Source organism: Taudactylus pleione, unplaced genomic scaffold (genome assembly GCF_031769625.1).
Source record: "Taudactylus pleione unplaced genomic scaffold, aTauple2 ptg000892l, whole genome shotgun sequence".
Classification (NCBI taxonomy): Eukaryota; Metazoa; Chordata; class Amphibia; order Anura; family Myobatrachidae; genus Taudactylus; species Taudactylus pleione.
Genome location: NW_028285293.1, coordinates 522,363 through 538,875, shown reverse-complemented (window position 1 = coordinate 538,875; position 16,513 = coordinate 522,363). Strand labels below are relative to the sequence as shown.

At 43.4% G+C, this 16,513-nt stretch overlaps 1 protein-coding gene across 3 annotated transcripts in view; it reads left to right on the top strand.

Moving 5' to 3' along the window:
- The window catches only part of SLC18A2 (solute carrier family 18 member A2), a 397,553-nt gene that overhangs the window by 166,120 nt on the left and 214,920 nt on the right, over positions 1 to 16,513 (top strand). For all 3 annotated transcript variants that reach the window (XM_088459064.1, XM_088459062.1, XM_088459063.1), the window contains 2 exons: positions 6,758 to 7,097; positions 10,070 to 10,128. In XM_088459064.1, coding sequence (XP_088315190.1) covers positions 6,758 to 7,097; positions 10,070 to 10,128 — 399 coding nt within the window. The remainder of the gene's footprint in view (positions 1 to 6,757; positions 7,098 to 10,069; positions 10,129 to 16,513) is intronic.

The window sequence follows — 16,513 nt, the reverse complement described above, 5'->3', positions numbered from 1 at the left end:
TCCGGCAGTGCAGTCACACTCTATACACACTCGTCCAGTGCAGCCACACTCTACCCACACTCTCACAGTGAAGCCACACTCTACCTACACTCCCCCAGTGCAGCCACACTCTACCCACACTCCCCCAGTGCAGCCACACTCTACATACACTCCCCCAGTGCAGACACACTCTACCAACACTCCCCCAGTGCAGCCACACTCTACCTACACTCCCGCAGTGCAGCCACACTCTACCTACACTCCCGCAGTGCAGCCACACTCTACCCACACTCCCCCAGTGCAGCCACTCTCTACCCACACTCCCCGAGTGCAGCCACACTCTACCCACACTCCCCGAGTGCAGCCACACTCTACCCACACTCCCCGAGTGCAGCCACACTCTACCCACACTCCTCCAGTGCAGCCACACTCTACCCACACTCCCCCAGTGCAGCCACACTCTACCCACACTCCCCCAGTGCAGCCACACTCTACCCACACTCTCCCAGTGCAGCCACACTCTACCCACACTCCCCCAGTGCAGCTACACTCTACACACACTCCCCCAGTGCAGCCACACTCTACCTACACTCCCCAGTGTAGCAGGTCCAGGCCGCTGCATATAAAACATTAAAAGCACATTCATTAACACTCAGCGCCTAGTGCAGAGTATACAACTACAATGGGCACCTGGCGCCTTTTGTCCTTTAAAAATGGCGCCGCAGCACGGGGGTTAACCGTTTCAGTGCCGCGGCCGCCATTATTCACGTGGAGCCCGCCTCTGGCCACACTATATACTGTATAAAATATATTAACATGGAGAGGAGGGATAAAGGGGATGAAAGGGGAGGGAGAGGGGGAAGGGGGGATGGAGGAGAAGGCAGAACATGGAGGGAACAGTTGATCCCAAAATTTATACATAGGTATTATTTTATGTTATTGTAGATGAACCTGAACCAACTATTCAAGAATGGGGTGCGGGTGTGGGCCAGATGCCCCCCCATATACCTGACAGTATGTATGGATGGTGAGACGTGTCCCACGTCTGCACCTATCAATCTACAAATTCTAGGGCTTCGTTCAGGCCATCTGGTTGCAGGGTCTGAAGATTAAATATCCATTCGCACTCTGCCTTGCACAGACGACGAAACCTATCACCCCCTCTACGGGTATTATTGTTTCAATTGCCAAAACTTGAAGACCCTTGGAGTCACAGTTGTGTATTTCTCTAAAGTGTCTAGAGATACTATGTGTCCCAAGACCTTTCAATATATTAGTACGATGCTCCCTAAATCTTTCTTTAAGGGTCCTAGTGGTGTGTCCTATATATCATGTGGAACAACTACAACGTAAAGCATAGATTACAAATCATCGAGTTTCACAATTAATAAATTGTTTGATATTGAAAATACTCCCGTTATTTGCGCAGATCTTATTAGCTTTATTCATCATATAATCACCGGTTAAGCATCTAGAATGACTACAACTAAAATTACCAAAGACTTTATTGGAAAGCCAGGTGTCCGGCTTGTCATTTTTTGGTCGATTTGTAAACATACTAGGATCCAAATAGCTCCTAAGATTCCGATTCTTTTTAAAAACTATTCTAGGTTTCTCTTCCAATATTTTAACTAATATTGGATCATATTGTAAGGTTTTATAATTCCTGTTTATTATAGACCTGATCTTATTGGAGTCGTTATTAAATTGGGAAACAGAGATAAGGGAAGAAGTCTCTTTAGCTTTTATCTGTGTGTCTTGTCTCGTATCTATATCTCTACCATCTCTTACAACCTCAATACTGTTATTGATAATGGTTAAAACCTCCGCAGAAGAAAAAATAGGACAACCTATAAATGCAATTACAAACATATACAAATATGGGCTTGAAATCGGCCACAATGATAGATATAAGTAGTCAAATACCAATAGGACAACCTATAAATGCAATTACAAATATGGGCCTTAAATTGGCCACAATGGTCGATAGTATCAGTGATCCACGTACAGTATATGTATGTGAGAGTATACTGCTCAATAAATACGTGAAACATCTCATGTACTGTTCCCGCTGCACTGTTACATTACATCAGCGGGGTGAGTGTGTCCATGCGTGCAGGCTGACTCCCACTATACAATTATATCTAGCGCACCGGGCATTCACTAAGGATTACCTCACATGCTTGACTGCAGCATCTCCGGTTATCTCTTATCCTCATCTCTATACTTTTATACTTATTTCCGGCACTCTCATTTTCTCCACTGACTCACCTGATACTCTGTCTACCTGTCAGAACCAGGGTGAGGAACGGGGGAAAATAGCAGGTGCCACCTACCTATCTCATACCCTCATAGTAAATGTGCAGGGTCCGCTCTATACTTCCAGTACATGGGACACAGTAGCCACCTTTCCTCTTGCTGTTAGTGAGCGGTATCTTGACTATGGCCCTCATTCAGAGCCGTACGCTCTGAGCAGAGCGCACGCTCTGAATGAGGGCCGGCCTCCATAACTATGGAGCGTCCTCCTGGATGCTCGTATAGCTGTGGGTCACCACCCACAGCCTATACGAGCGTGCAGTTTGATGGCCGCGATGGTCTTGACCATCGCGACCATCGAAACTGCGAGCCGGAGCCTGCGGTTGAGGTTTTCAACCGCAAGGCCCGGAGTGATTTTGGCTCTATCAGAGCCAAAATCACTCCCACTGACATCACTAGTGATGTCAGTGGGCCGGCTTCTGACGGGAGGCGTTCCCTTAGGAACGCCCCCGTCAGGCAGCCATGCCCCCGGCACGCCCACCAAAGGGGGCGTGCTGTCAATCAACATCGACAGCACGCCCCCTTTGATCAGACACAACGAGCGAAAGAAAGTCCTTCGCTCGTCACGTCTGGCGCATGCGCACGACGGAGCTCCCTCCGTCGTGCGCATGCTCAGTGCAGAAAATCGACCCACTTGCGAGCGGACAGCCGCTCGCGAGTGGGTCTGAATCAGGGCCTATACTTTTTCCTTAATTTCCTGTACCTGAACCCTAGCACATATTTACCCTATGATCACATTATATCTGCTGTTCATAGTGACAGTCAGTGGATAATTTTTTGTGAATTACTGACATCTGTGCCTATACCTATGTACAACTATAGTGGATATAATGATTAATTGATATGAGTGTCACACTATATATACATAAAATATTTTTTTCATGATTATTGTATCTGTGTTTACTGACGTCTCATATATCTGATCACTCCTGGATGGTATGCTGTTATAAGATCACACCACTCACAATCTTATATGTTATGCACACAAGATTATATACCATCCTTCTGGAGCCAGGGTTTATGTGCATTGTTTCAATTTTGAGACGGATGATCTAGAAGACACATGCAGGCGGCTGGGATATGGTCACATATGATGCAGAGGAATCAACCTCTTAATTATATGTATTATTGCTATATTTTCACCATGATATTTGATTACTTAACAATATTCATTGATATGATTGAGTGGTACCATTGATTTTTCACGTATTTATTGAACACTATACTCTCACATACATATACTGTATGTGGATCACTGATACTATCGACTATTGTGGCCAATTTTAGACCGACATTTATAGTTATATGTTTGTTTTGTTGTCCTATTGGTATTTGACTACTTATATCTATCATTGTGGCCTATTTCAGGCCCATATTTCTATATGTTTGTAATTGTATTTGTGTTGTCCTATTTTTTCTTCTGTGGAAGTTTTAACCATTAACAATAATATATTAGGTAGAACTTGTGCCCCTAACCAATAGAGTACTTGCTTTCCCCCTTTTTTCTTTTCAATACTATTACTCTCTTGGGTGCACCTCCACTTTTTGGTTTATCAATTTTTGGTTATAGGACCATTTACATCTATCAGTCATTTGTGGATTATTTCTACCATCATATGTGATTCCTATTTTTTTCGTTGGTACCAGTGCTTGGGGTGTTTCATTTTTCCCTTCCCTATATGAACCTCAATACTGTCCAAATTAGTTATAGTAGTGCCGCTGGTACCCATGGCCGTACCATGTATCTGTAAATAATAAGTGGACTCAAACAAAAAATAATTGTGTGTTTAATATAAACCTAATAACTTCCACCAAAAAATTGCATTGTCAGTCAGAGAGGCCATCATCAAGCAACAATGTCTTTTAAATTGCCAATGTTCCCAAAACATGGGGCATATTAGTATAGAGGGCCTGTACGTCCAGGGTGAAAAGCCATAACCCGGACGCCAGGTAACTTCCCCTAAATTATATAATAAGTGACTAGTATCTTGTATATGTGATCTCTGATGGACAACGTGACCATGTAAAAAGTGATCAAGGTAAAAGGATAAATGAGATGTAAGTGAACGGATACCCGAAATAATAGGTCTACCCTGTGGCGTGATTAGTGTTTTGTGAATTTTGGGCAAATAATAAAAAACTGGTGTTATGGGGTGAGGTACAAATAAAAATTAAAATTCATCCTTAGTAATCACCCCACCTGTGGAGGCCAAATCCTGCATCCCCCCATCTCCCTTTGAAAATCTGCAGTTGGATCTCTAGTCAGAGTACAGTAAAAGAGTGGATCCCGTAGAGCTTCTCCAATGTAATCTCCCCTATCCAGGATGACGACTCCACCCCCTTTGTCGGTGGGTTTAATAACTATGGAGTCGTCAGACCTCTTCTTAAATTTGCTTCTATTTACTTGTTCATATGAGGTCCCGATATCAAAGATCTTACCATCTACATTGGGATCCACTCTTTCTTTTAATATTGACTCCAACAATAGGATACCTTCAAGGTCTAATATTATAGGGATTTCTAGATTTCTCGTTATATCGTTCCTCTTGTTAAAGAATTATCTTTGTCTGTCTGCGTAAGGAGCGGACATTGCTATTCAATTACGTAAAAAGTTGAAATAAATTGGGATTACTACCAGGGGCAAAATGTAACCCTTTAGCTAATAGTTTTAATTCTGCATCGGTAAGTGACTGTTTATTTTCCATGTGCTTATGAGGAAATCCGGATAACAAGACTTTCATTGAATTGTTACTAAGTGGTGCTTCTGGAATAAACCACCTAGATAATAGGAATGTTCTATTATTTAAGTTGCTACTAATTCCACACACAGGCTCTATTCTGTTTATTAATGTATTGGTACGTAATCCCATTTTAAACTGATATGTTTGCATGCTATCAGGGGTATTCAATTAGGCTGCGAAAAGTTGCCTATTTCAATTATCCCCGTATTCAATTTCAAAGACTTTTCACAGATTCGAAAAGTCTTTGGAAAAAAGCGGGGATAACTTTTGACCATGTTTTACATGGCGACAAAAACTGCAGAATTGGGGTTTAGGGCTGCAGGCTTAAAAAAATAGCTTGCACCCCCAGAAAAGTCATTTAAAAATAAACCGTGTCAAAAAAAGTAATAAAAAATAATAGGGACACCCCAAAAAAATGACTTAAAAATTTGGGGTAAAAAAAAAAGTGGAAACAGTGTTTAAAAATAAGGATATAGATTCAGGGGTGTTATGTAAGAATGCGGCAGGTGTTTTCTAGAATAGGCTATTAGCGGCAGGTGCATTTTTGCAGAATTTTAAATGACTTTAGGGCAGTGGTTCCCAAACTGTGCGCCGCGGCACGCTGCATTTTTTTTCTGAATTTCTCAATAACAAACTTTTGGCTTAGGGGTGCCGTGAAAACACTAGGGTGCTCTGATTCAAAAAAGTTTTGGGACCACTGCTTTAGGGACATAAAAATATGCTAGTACCCATTTTCATGTACCCCAAATTTGATGGGACCACTTAAAAAAACGAAGAAAATAACCTAAGTGCTCTTCTGCATCACTTCTTCAATGTCGGGGAAAAAAACACCTGCCACGGCTATTTAAAAACCCGACTTTCTTTTGCAGGCAAAAACGGGTATACCCATAGTGATCCCCATTTCTGTACAGCTTTAGAGGGGGTCCTACAATTATTTCCCGAAAATTCCCATTTTTTTTCGTAGATCCCAATTCGCCGGGTCCCGTTTTCGCTGATTTTAAATTGAATACGGGGATAAAGCGGACACGCGCCCAATACTTTATCCCAAGAAAAGCTCCGATGTGGAGTGAAAAGTTCGGCACGGACTTTTCACTCCCAAATTTAATTAGGGATGTGCAGGCTCGGATAGGTTTGAGTTTGCACGCCAAGTTCGGATTTTTCCCTCCAAAAAACGGGACTCAGAAAGAGGCAAAATGTCATCTTGCATGGACAAACATCATCATTCCTGGACTTTTCTCCAGGAATGATGATGTTTGTCCATACAAGATGATGTTTTGCATCTTCCTGAGTCCCGCTTTTTGGAGGGAAAAATCTGAACGTTGCGTGCAAACTCAAACCTATCCGAGCCTGCACATCCTTAAATTGAATACGGGCCTATATATGGATCATTATTTAACTTGTTAGAGTTAATGATCCAATCTTATTTACCCTAGATATTGCTTATATAGACTAAAGAGATAGAGTTCATTGTTATAATTATATTTATGATGTTTTAATAAGACCTAATATGGAATAAATACTAATTGGAACTTGCTCCAGCGCAGAATCTGTTCTCTTTATTTTGGCTACCTAGAGACAGCCCCTCAGGTAGTTTATAGGGTTAGTTTTTTCAAAGATGGTATTTTTTAATTTGATTCATCCTGAAGCATCTACCTATATACAGTAACTATATATTGCATATCCGCATCTGATTTACATTTACTCATCATTTCTGTTCTCAGTCCCGATCATCCCCAGCTATCTTTACACCATAACACAAGAATCAAATCTTCTCCAAGAGGGTTCGAACCAGTCCATGGATTCCAGCAGCTTTGCCACCATATTCTCGTACTATGACAACAGCACTATGATCACAGCAAATGTCACCGAGGACTCACAGCATTACAGGTCAATTATGGTACCAACCCAGCCATCGGCACCCTCCAGCAAGCCATCTCCTAATGACTGCCCTAAGGATGACTCAGCCTTACTGAATGAAAATGTCAAAGTTGGATTATTATTTGCATCGAAAGCAACTGTGCAACTGCTGACTAATCCCTTCATAGGGCCCTTGACAAACAGGTATGAGCGGAATGTCATCCCAGCAGCAGATTCACCAAACACACATGAAATCCAGCATCTCTCCATTACCTGACACACATTACTCCCAGCATCTCTCCATTACCTGACACACATTACTCCCAGCATCTCTCCATTACCTGATACACATTACTCCCAGCATCTCTCCATTACCTGATACACACTTCACCCAGCATCTCTCCATTACCTGACACACATTACTTCCAGCATCTCTCCATTACCTGACACACATTACACCCAGCATCTCTCCATTACCTGACACACATTACTCCCAGCATCTCTCCATTACCTGACACACATTACTCCCAGCATCTCTTCATTACCTGACACACATTACTCCCAGCATCTCTCCATTACCTGACACACATTACTCCCAGCATCTCTCCATTACCTGACACACATTACTCCCAGCATCTCTCCATTACCTGATACACACTTCACCCAGCATCTCTCCATTACCTGACACACATTACTTCCAGCATCTCTCCATTACCTGACACACATTACACCCAGCATCTCTCCATTACCTGACACACATTACTCCCAGCATCTCTCCATTACCTGACACACATTACTCCCAGCATCTCTTCATTACCTGACACACATTACTCCCAGCATCTCTCCATTACCTGACACACATTACTCCCAGCATCTCTCCATTACCTGACACACATTACTCCCAGCATCTCTCCATTACCTGACACACATTACTCCCAGCATCTCTCCATTACCTGATACACACTTCACCCAGCATCTCTCCATTACCTGACACACATTACTTCCAGCATCTCTCCATTACCTGACACACATTACACCCAGCATCTCTCCATTACCTGACACACATTACACCCAGCATCTCTCCATTACCTGACACACACTACACCCAGCATCTCTCCATTACCTGACACACATTACACCCAGCATCTCTCCATTACCTGATGCACATTACTTCCAGCATCTCTCCATTACCTGACACACATTACACCCAGCATCTCTCCATTACCTGATACACGCTTCACCCAGCATCTCTCCATTGCCTGACACACATACACCCAGCATCTCTCCATCACCTGATACACACTACACCCAGCATCTCTTCATCACCTGACACACATTACACCCAGCATCTCTCCATTACCTGACACACATTACTTCCAGCATCTCTCCATTACCTGACACACATTACACCCAGCATCTCTCCATTACCTGACACACACTACACCCAGCATCTCTCCATTACCTGACACACATTACTTCCAGCATCTCTCCATTACCTGACACACATTACTCCCAGTATCTCTCCATCACCTGACACACACTACACCCAGCATCTCTCCATTACCTGACACACATTACTCCCAGCATCTCTCCATCACCTGACACACATTACACCCAGCATCTCTCCATTACCTGACACACATTACTCCCAGCATCTCTCCATTACCTGACACACATTACACCCAGCATCTCTCCATTACCTGACACACATTACGCCCAGCATCTTTCCAAAACCTGACACACATTACACCCAGCATCTCTCCATTACCTGACACACATTACACCCAGCATCTCTCCATTACCTGATGCACATTACTTCCAGCATCTCTCCATTACCTGACACACATTACACCCAGCATCTCTCCATTACCTGATACACACTTCACCCAGCATCTCTCCATTGCCTGACACACATACACCCAGCATCTCTCCATCACCTGATACACACTACACCCAGCATCTCTCCATCACCTGACACACATTACACCCAGCATCTCGCCATTACCTGACACACATTACACCCAGCATCTCTCCATTACCTGACACACACATTACACCCAGCATCTCTCCATCGTAAGAGACGGTCTGAGGTGTATAATATGTAACAATTACCTGACGTGTGTAAGAGACGGTCTGAGGTGTATAATATGTAACAATTACCTGACGTGTGTAAGAGATGGTCTGAGGTGTATAATATGTAACAATTACCTGACGTGTGTAAGAGACGGTTTGAGGTGTATAATATGTAACAATTACCTGACGTGGGTAAGAGACGGTCTGAGGTGTATAATATGTAACAATTACCTGACGTGTGTAAGAGACGGTCTGAGGTGTATAATATGTAACAATTACCTGACGTGTGTAAGAGACGGTTTGAGGTGTATAATATGTAACAATTACCTGACGTGGGTAAGAGACGGTCTGAGGTGTATAATATGTAACAATTACCTGACGTGTGTAAGAGACGGTCTGAGGTGTATAATATGTAACAATTACCTGACGTGTGTAAGAGACGGTCTGTGGTGTATAATATGTAACAATTACCTGACGTGTGTAAGAGACGGTCTGAGGTGTATAATATGTAACAATTACCTGACGTGTGTAAGAGGCGGTCTGAGGTCTATAATATGTAACAATTACCGGACGTGTGTAAGAGACGGTCTGAGGTGTATAATATGTAACAATTACCTGACGTGGGTAAGAGACGGTCTGACGTCTATAATACTGGACAGCAATGATATACTATATAAGGAGGTCAGAGTGATTATGTGGTTTGTAGACTATGGGCAGGAGCTGAGATGGGTGCATATGGGGATTGTCCGTCAGTGAAGCCGGAAGCTGTGGTTACATTCCCACGGGTACAGGTAGGACACTGGCACCGCTTATAGGATCTTCTCATTCATAATTAGTTATAGAAATTCTAGTTTGAATGAAATAAAATGATTTCATGTCTGACGGATGAGTTATGGACAGTGAGTTGGATAAGTCATGTCGTTGTTCATGATAATTTGTGCACTAGGTGACGCTGATGAGTTATGGATGCTGCTGCTAGTCCTGTCACTGACTTGCGCTGAATGTGGAGAGGATACTAACCACCACACGGGGTAACGGGAATGTTTCGCAGATTTGGGGCTGCGCAGTGTAAAGCGATAACTAGACCTCTGTGTATCTTACAGGATCGGTTACCAAATCCCAATGTTTGCTGGATTCTGCATTATGTTCCTTTCCACGATCAGTAAGTGTCTGACAAAGCATAATGTGTATTGTGTAAGGTACAAGTGCCCGGGCAGGGGGGGACCAGGAGCTACCGGCTAGTGCCACCCTTACTACAGACGTGCTGTCACATTCAGTATGGCGGTGCGAGTTGTTGTGCTCCATTAACGACACCATCTTGCACTAAGGTTTCGCATTGCCGATAATACTGCTCTATGTATACATAACAGCGCTTTGTCGTGTAAATTTGCACAATGGTATCAATAAAATGAAGCAGATCAGCAAAAACGGAGCAGAATATTAGCAAAGAAAGTAACAAAGAACAATCTGGTTATCACTGACAGTGCGGCTGATCACGCTGTGGTGCCTTGTTACCATGTACAGTATATAATACATCACTGACAGTGCGGCTGATCACGCTGTGGTGCCTTGTTACCATGTACAGTATATAATACATCACTGACAGTGCGGCTGATCACGCTGTGGTGCCTTGTTACCATGTACAGTATATAATACATCACTGACAGTGCGGCTGATCACGCTGTGGTGCCTTGTTACCATGTACAGTATATCATACATCACTGACAGTGCGGCTGGTCACGCTGTGGTGCCTTGTTACCATGTACAGTATATAATACATCACTGACAGTGCGGCTGATCACGCTGTGGTGCCTTGTTACCATGTACAGTATATAATACATCACTGACAGTGCGGCTGATCACGCTGTGGTGCCTTGTTACCATGTACAGTATATAATACATCACTGACAGTGCGGCTGATCACGCTGTGGTGCCTTGTTACCATGTACAGTATATCATACATCACTGACAGTGCGGCTGGTCACGCTGTGGTGCCTTGTTACCATGTACAGTATATAATACATCACTGACAGTGCGGCTGATCACGCTGTGGTGCCTTGTTACCATGTACAGTATATCATACATCACTGACAGTGCGGCTGATCACGCTGTGGTGCCTTGTTACCATGTACAGTATATCATACATCACTGACAGTGAGGCTGGTCACGCTGTGGTGCCTTGTTGCCATGTACAGTATATCATACATCACTGACAGTGCGGCTGATCACGCTGTGGTGCCTTGTTACCATGTACAGTATATCATACATCACTGACAGTGCGGCTGGTCACGCTGTGGTGCCTTGTTACCATGTACAGTATATCATACATCATTGACAGTGCGGCTGGTCACGCTGTGGTGCCTTGTTACCATGTACAGTATATCGTACATCACTGACAGTGCGGCTGATCACGCTGTGGTGCCTTGTTGCCATGTACAGTATATCATACATCACTGACAGTGCGGCTGGTCACGCTGTGGTGCCTTGTTGCCATGTACAGTATATCATACATCACTGACAGTGCGGCTGGTCACGCTGTGGTGCCTTGTTACCATATACAGTATATTATACATCACTGACTGTGCGGCTTATCACGCTGTGGTGCCTTGTTGCCATGTACAGTATATCATACATCACTGACAGTGTGGCTGATCACGCTGTGGTGCCTTGTTGCCATGTACAGTATATCATACATCACTGACAGTGTGGCTGATCACGCTGTGGTGCCTTGTTGCCATGTACAGATATCATACATCACTGACAGTGCGGCTGGTCACGCTGTGGTGCCTTGTTACCATGTACAGTATATCATACATCAGTGACAGTGCGGCTGATCACGCTGTGGTGCCTTGTTGCCATGTACAGTATATTATACATCACTGACAGTGCGGCTGATCACGCTGTGGTGCCTTGTTGCCATGTACAGTATATCATACATCACTGACAGTGCAGCTGGTCACGCTGTGGTGCCTTGTTACCATGTACAGTGTATCATACATCACTGACAGTGCGGCTGGTCGCGCTGTGGTGCCTTGTTACCATTTACAGTATATCATACATCACTGACAATGCGGCTGGTCACGCTATGGTGCCTTGTTGCCATGTACAGTATATCATACATCACTGACAGTGCGGCTGATCACGCTGTGATGCCTTGTTGCCATGTACAGTATATCATACATCACTGACTGTGTGGCTGATCACGCTGTGCTGCCTTGTTACCATGTACAGTATATCATACATCACTGACAGTGCGGCTGATCACGCTGTGGTGCCATGTACAGTATATCATACATCACTGACAGTGCGGCTGATCACGCTGTGGTGCCTTGTTACCATGTACAGTATATCATACATCACTGACAGTGCGGCTGGTCACTGTATTCCATGTACAACATGATTTCCAAAGGAACGCCACATTGTCAGTCTTTTGGATAGGAAGGGGGTTGCATATGCTAATTTTAAACATTATAGGTGGTATATGCTGAAACTTGTAGTGCCATGTTGAGAATAAGAAAATAAAATACAGGTGCACACTCTAGGCAGTGAGAATACTGATAATCAAAACATTTAGAGTAAAATCTATGAGCAGGATGCACCACGCGAATCTACCTATACATTGCTTACCCCAATATGCATGAAGGACCGATCTTTCTGTAACAGCTGTTCTTTGCAAATTAAGAAATTTCGGGTCTATGGCCAAGAAGTCCCTCTGGCACCCATCTGCGCATGTGCAGAAAAACACACACCGCAGAGGTGCTTGGAGGTTCCCTCTCACATCACTCTCTAAATATAAGCCCATAGGCTTCTATAGGGTAACGCCATCTGAAGTTACCTACCACATCCCAGCGCATTAAAGTGCTTGGTCCATATGAGCAATGCGATTAAGCCCCCCAAAACTGCATTTCTCACATTGCTTCATCCTACTCTATACATGCTTCTGTGGGAGGATATACAGGTGTCACATATCACATTACTCAGCTCAGTCTCCCATATACAGACACAGGAGCACACAGATATACAGGTGTCACATATCACATTACTCAGCTCAGTCTCCCATATACAGACTCAGGAGCACACAGATATACAGGTGTCACATATCACATTACTCAGCACAGTCTCCCATATACAGACACAGGAGCACACAGATATACAGGTGTCACATATCACATTACTCAGCGCAGTCTCCTATATACAGACTCAGGAGCACACAGATATACAGATGTCACATATCACATTACTCAGCACAGTCTCCTATATACAGACTCAGAAGCACACAGATATACAGGTGTCACCTATCACATTACTCAGCGCAGTCTCCCATATACAGACTCAGGAGCACACAGATATACAGGTGTCACATATCACATTACTCAGCGCAGTCTCCATATACAGACTCAGGAGCACACAGATATACAGGTGTCACATATCACATTACTCAGCGCAGTCTCCTATATACAGACTCAGGAGCACACAGATATACAGGTGTCACATATCACATTACTCAGAGCAGTCTCCCATATACAGACTCAGGAGCACACAGATATACAGGTGTCACATATCACATTACTCAGCGCAGTCTCCATATACAGACTCAGGAGCACACAGATATACAGGTGTCACATATCACATTACTCAGCACAGTCTCCTATATACAGACTCAGGAGCACACAGATATACAGGTGTCACATATCACATTACTCAGCGCAGTCTCCTATATACAGACTCAGGAGCACACAGATATACAGGTGTCACATATCACATTACTCAGAGCAGTCTCCCATATACAGACTCAGGAGCACACAGATATACAGGTGTCACATATCACATTACTCAGCGCAGTCTCCTATATACAGACACAGGAGCACACAGATATACAGGTGTCACATATCACATTACTCAGCACAGTCTCCTATATACAGACTCAGGAGCACACAGATATACAGGTGTCACATATCACATTACTCAGCGCAGTCTCCATATACAGACTCAGGAGCACACAGATATACAGGTGTCACATATCACATTACTCAGCACAGTCTCCATATACAGACTCAGGAGCACACAGATATACAGGTGTCACATATCACATTACTCAGCACAGTCTCCATATACAGACTCAGGAGCACACAGATATACAGGTGTCACATATCACATTACTCAGCGCAGTCTCCCATATAGAGACTCAGGAGCACACAGATATACAGGTGTCACATAGCACATTACTCAGTGCAGTCTCCTATATACAGACTCAGGAGCACACAGATATACAGGTGTCACATATCACATTACTCAGCGCAGTCTCCTATATACAGACTCAGGAGCACACAGATATACAGGTGTCACATATCACATTACTCAGCACAGTCTCCATATACAGACTCAGGAGCACACAGATATACAGGTGTCACATATCACATTACTCAGCGCAGTCTCCTATATACAGACTCAGGAGTACACAGATATACAGGTGTCACATTACTCAGCGCAGTCTCTAATATACAGACTCAGGAGCACACAGATATACAGGTGTCACATATCTCATCACTCAGCGCAGTCTCCTATATACAGACTCAGGAGCACACAGATATATACAGGTGTCACATATCACATTACACAGCGCAGTCTCCATATACAGACTCAGGAGCACACAGATATACAGGTGTCACATAGCACATTACTCAGTGCAGTCTCCTATATACAGACTCAGGAGCACACAGATATACAGGTGTCACATATCACATTACTCAGCGCAGTCTCCTATATACAGACTCAGGAGCACACAGATATACAGGTGTCACATATCACATTACTCAGCACAGTCTCCATATACAGACTCAGGAGCACACAGATATACAGGTGTCACATATCACATTACTCAGCGCAGTCTCCTATATACAGACTCAGGAGTACACAGATATACAGGTGTCACATTACTCAGCGCAGTCTCTAATATACAGACTCAGGAGCACACAGATATACAGGTGTCACATATCTCATCACTCAGCGCAGTCTCCTATATACAGACTCAGGAGCACACAGATATATACAGGTGTCACATATCACATTACACAGCGCAGTCTCCTATATACAGACTCAGGAGCACACAGATATACATGCGTCACATATCACATTACTCAGCGCAGTCTCCCATATACAGACTCAGGAGCACACAGATATACAGGTGTCACATATCACATTACTCAGCGCAGTCTCCTATATACAGACTCAAGAGCACACAGATATACAGGTGTCACATATCATTTTAATCAGCACAGTCTCCTATATACAGACTCAGGAGCACACAGATATACAGGTGTCACATATCACATTACTCAGCACAGTCTCCCATATACAGACTCAGGAGCACACAGATATACAGGTGTCACATATCACATTACTCAGCACAGTCTCCATATACAGACTCAGGAGCACACAGATATACAGGTGTCACATATCACATTACTCAGCGCAGTCTCCTATATACAGACTCAGGAGTACACAGATATACAGGTGTCACATTACTCAGCGCAGTCTCTAATATACAGACTCAGGAGCACACAGATATACAGGTGTCACATATCTCATCACTCAGCGCAGTCTCCTATATACAGACTCAGGAGCACACAGATATACAGGTGTCACATATCTCATCACTCAGCGCAGTCTCCTATATACAGACTCAGGAGCACACAGATATATACAGGTGTCACATATCACATTACACAGCGCAGTCTCCTATATACAGACTCAGGAGCACACAGATATACATGCGTCACATATCACATTACTCAGCGCAGTCTCCTATATACAGACTCAGGAGCACACAGATATACAGGTGTCACATATCATTTTAATCAGCACGGCCTCCTGGTGTTCTCTAGTCATATCACATTGCGACTTATAGGGGTATTCAATATGGGAGCGATAACATCGTTTTTGCGTTAATATCGCTCATATGACATCATTATCGCAGGTTCGAAAAGTCTTTGATAAAAAACGGTGATAACTTTTCACCATTGAATAGATGTCGAAAAAAAGTGCAAAATTGGGGTTTAGGGGTGTAGGCTTAAAAAAAATAGCCTGCACCCCTGGGAATGACATTTAAAAAAGAACTGCGTCAAAAAAAAAAAAAAATAGGGACACCCCAAAAAATTAACTTAAAAATTGGGGTGAAAAAAAAAATGGGAAAAAATTGTTTAACAATAGGGAAATAGGTTCAGGTCTATTCTGCAAGTATGCGGCAGGTGTATTCTAGAATAGTATATTAGCGGCAGGTGCACAAATGCAGAATTTTTAAAAACTTACTTTAGGAACTTAAAAATTTGCTAGTACCCATTTTCATGTACCCCAAATTTGATGGGACCACTTAAAAAAATGAAAAAAATAACCTAAGTGCTCTTCTGCTTCACTTCTTCAATGTCGGGAAAAAACTCCTGCTGCAGCTATTTAAATCCCCGACTTTCATTTAAAGGCTAAAACTGGGGTACCCATAGTGATCCCCCATGTTTTTACAACTTTAGGGGGGGTCTTACAATTTTTTTAAG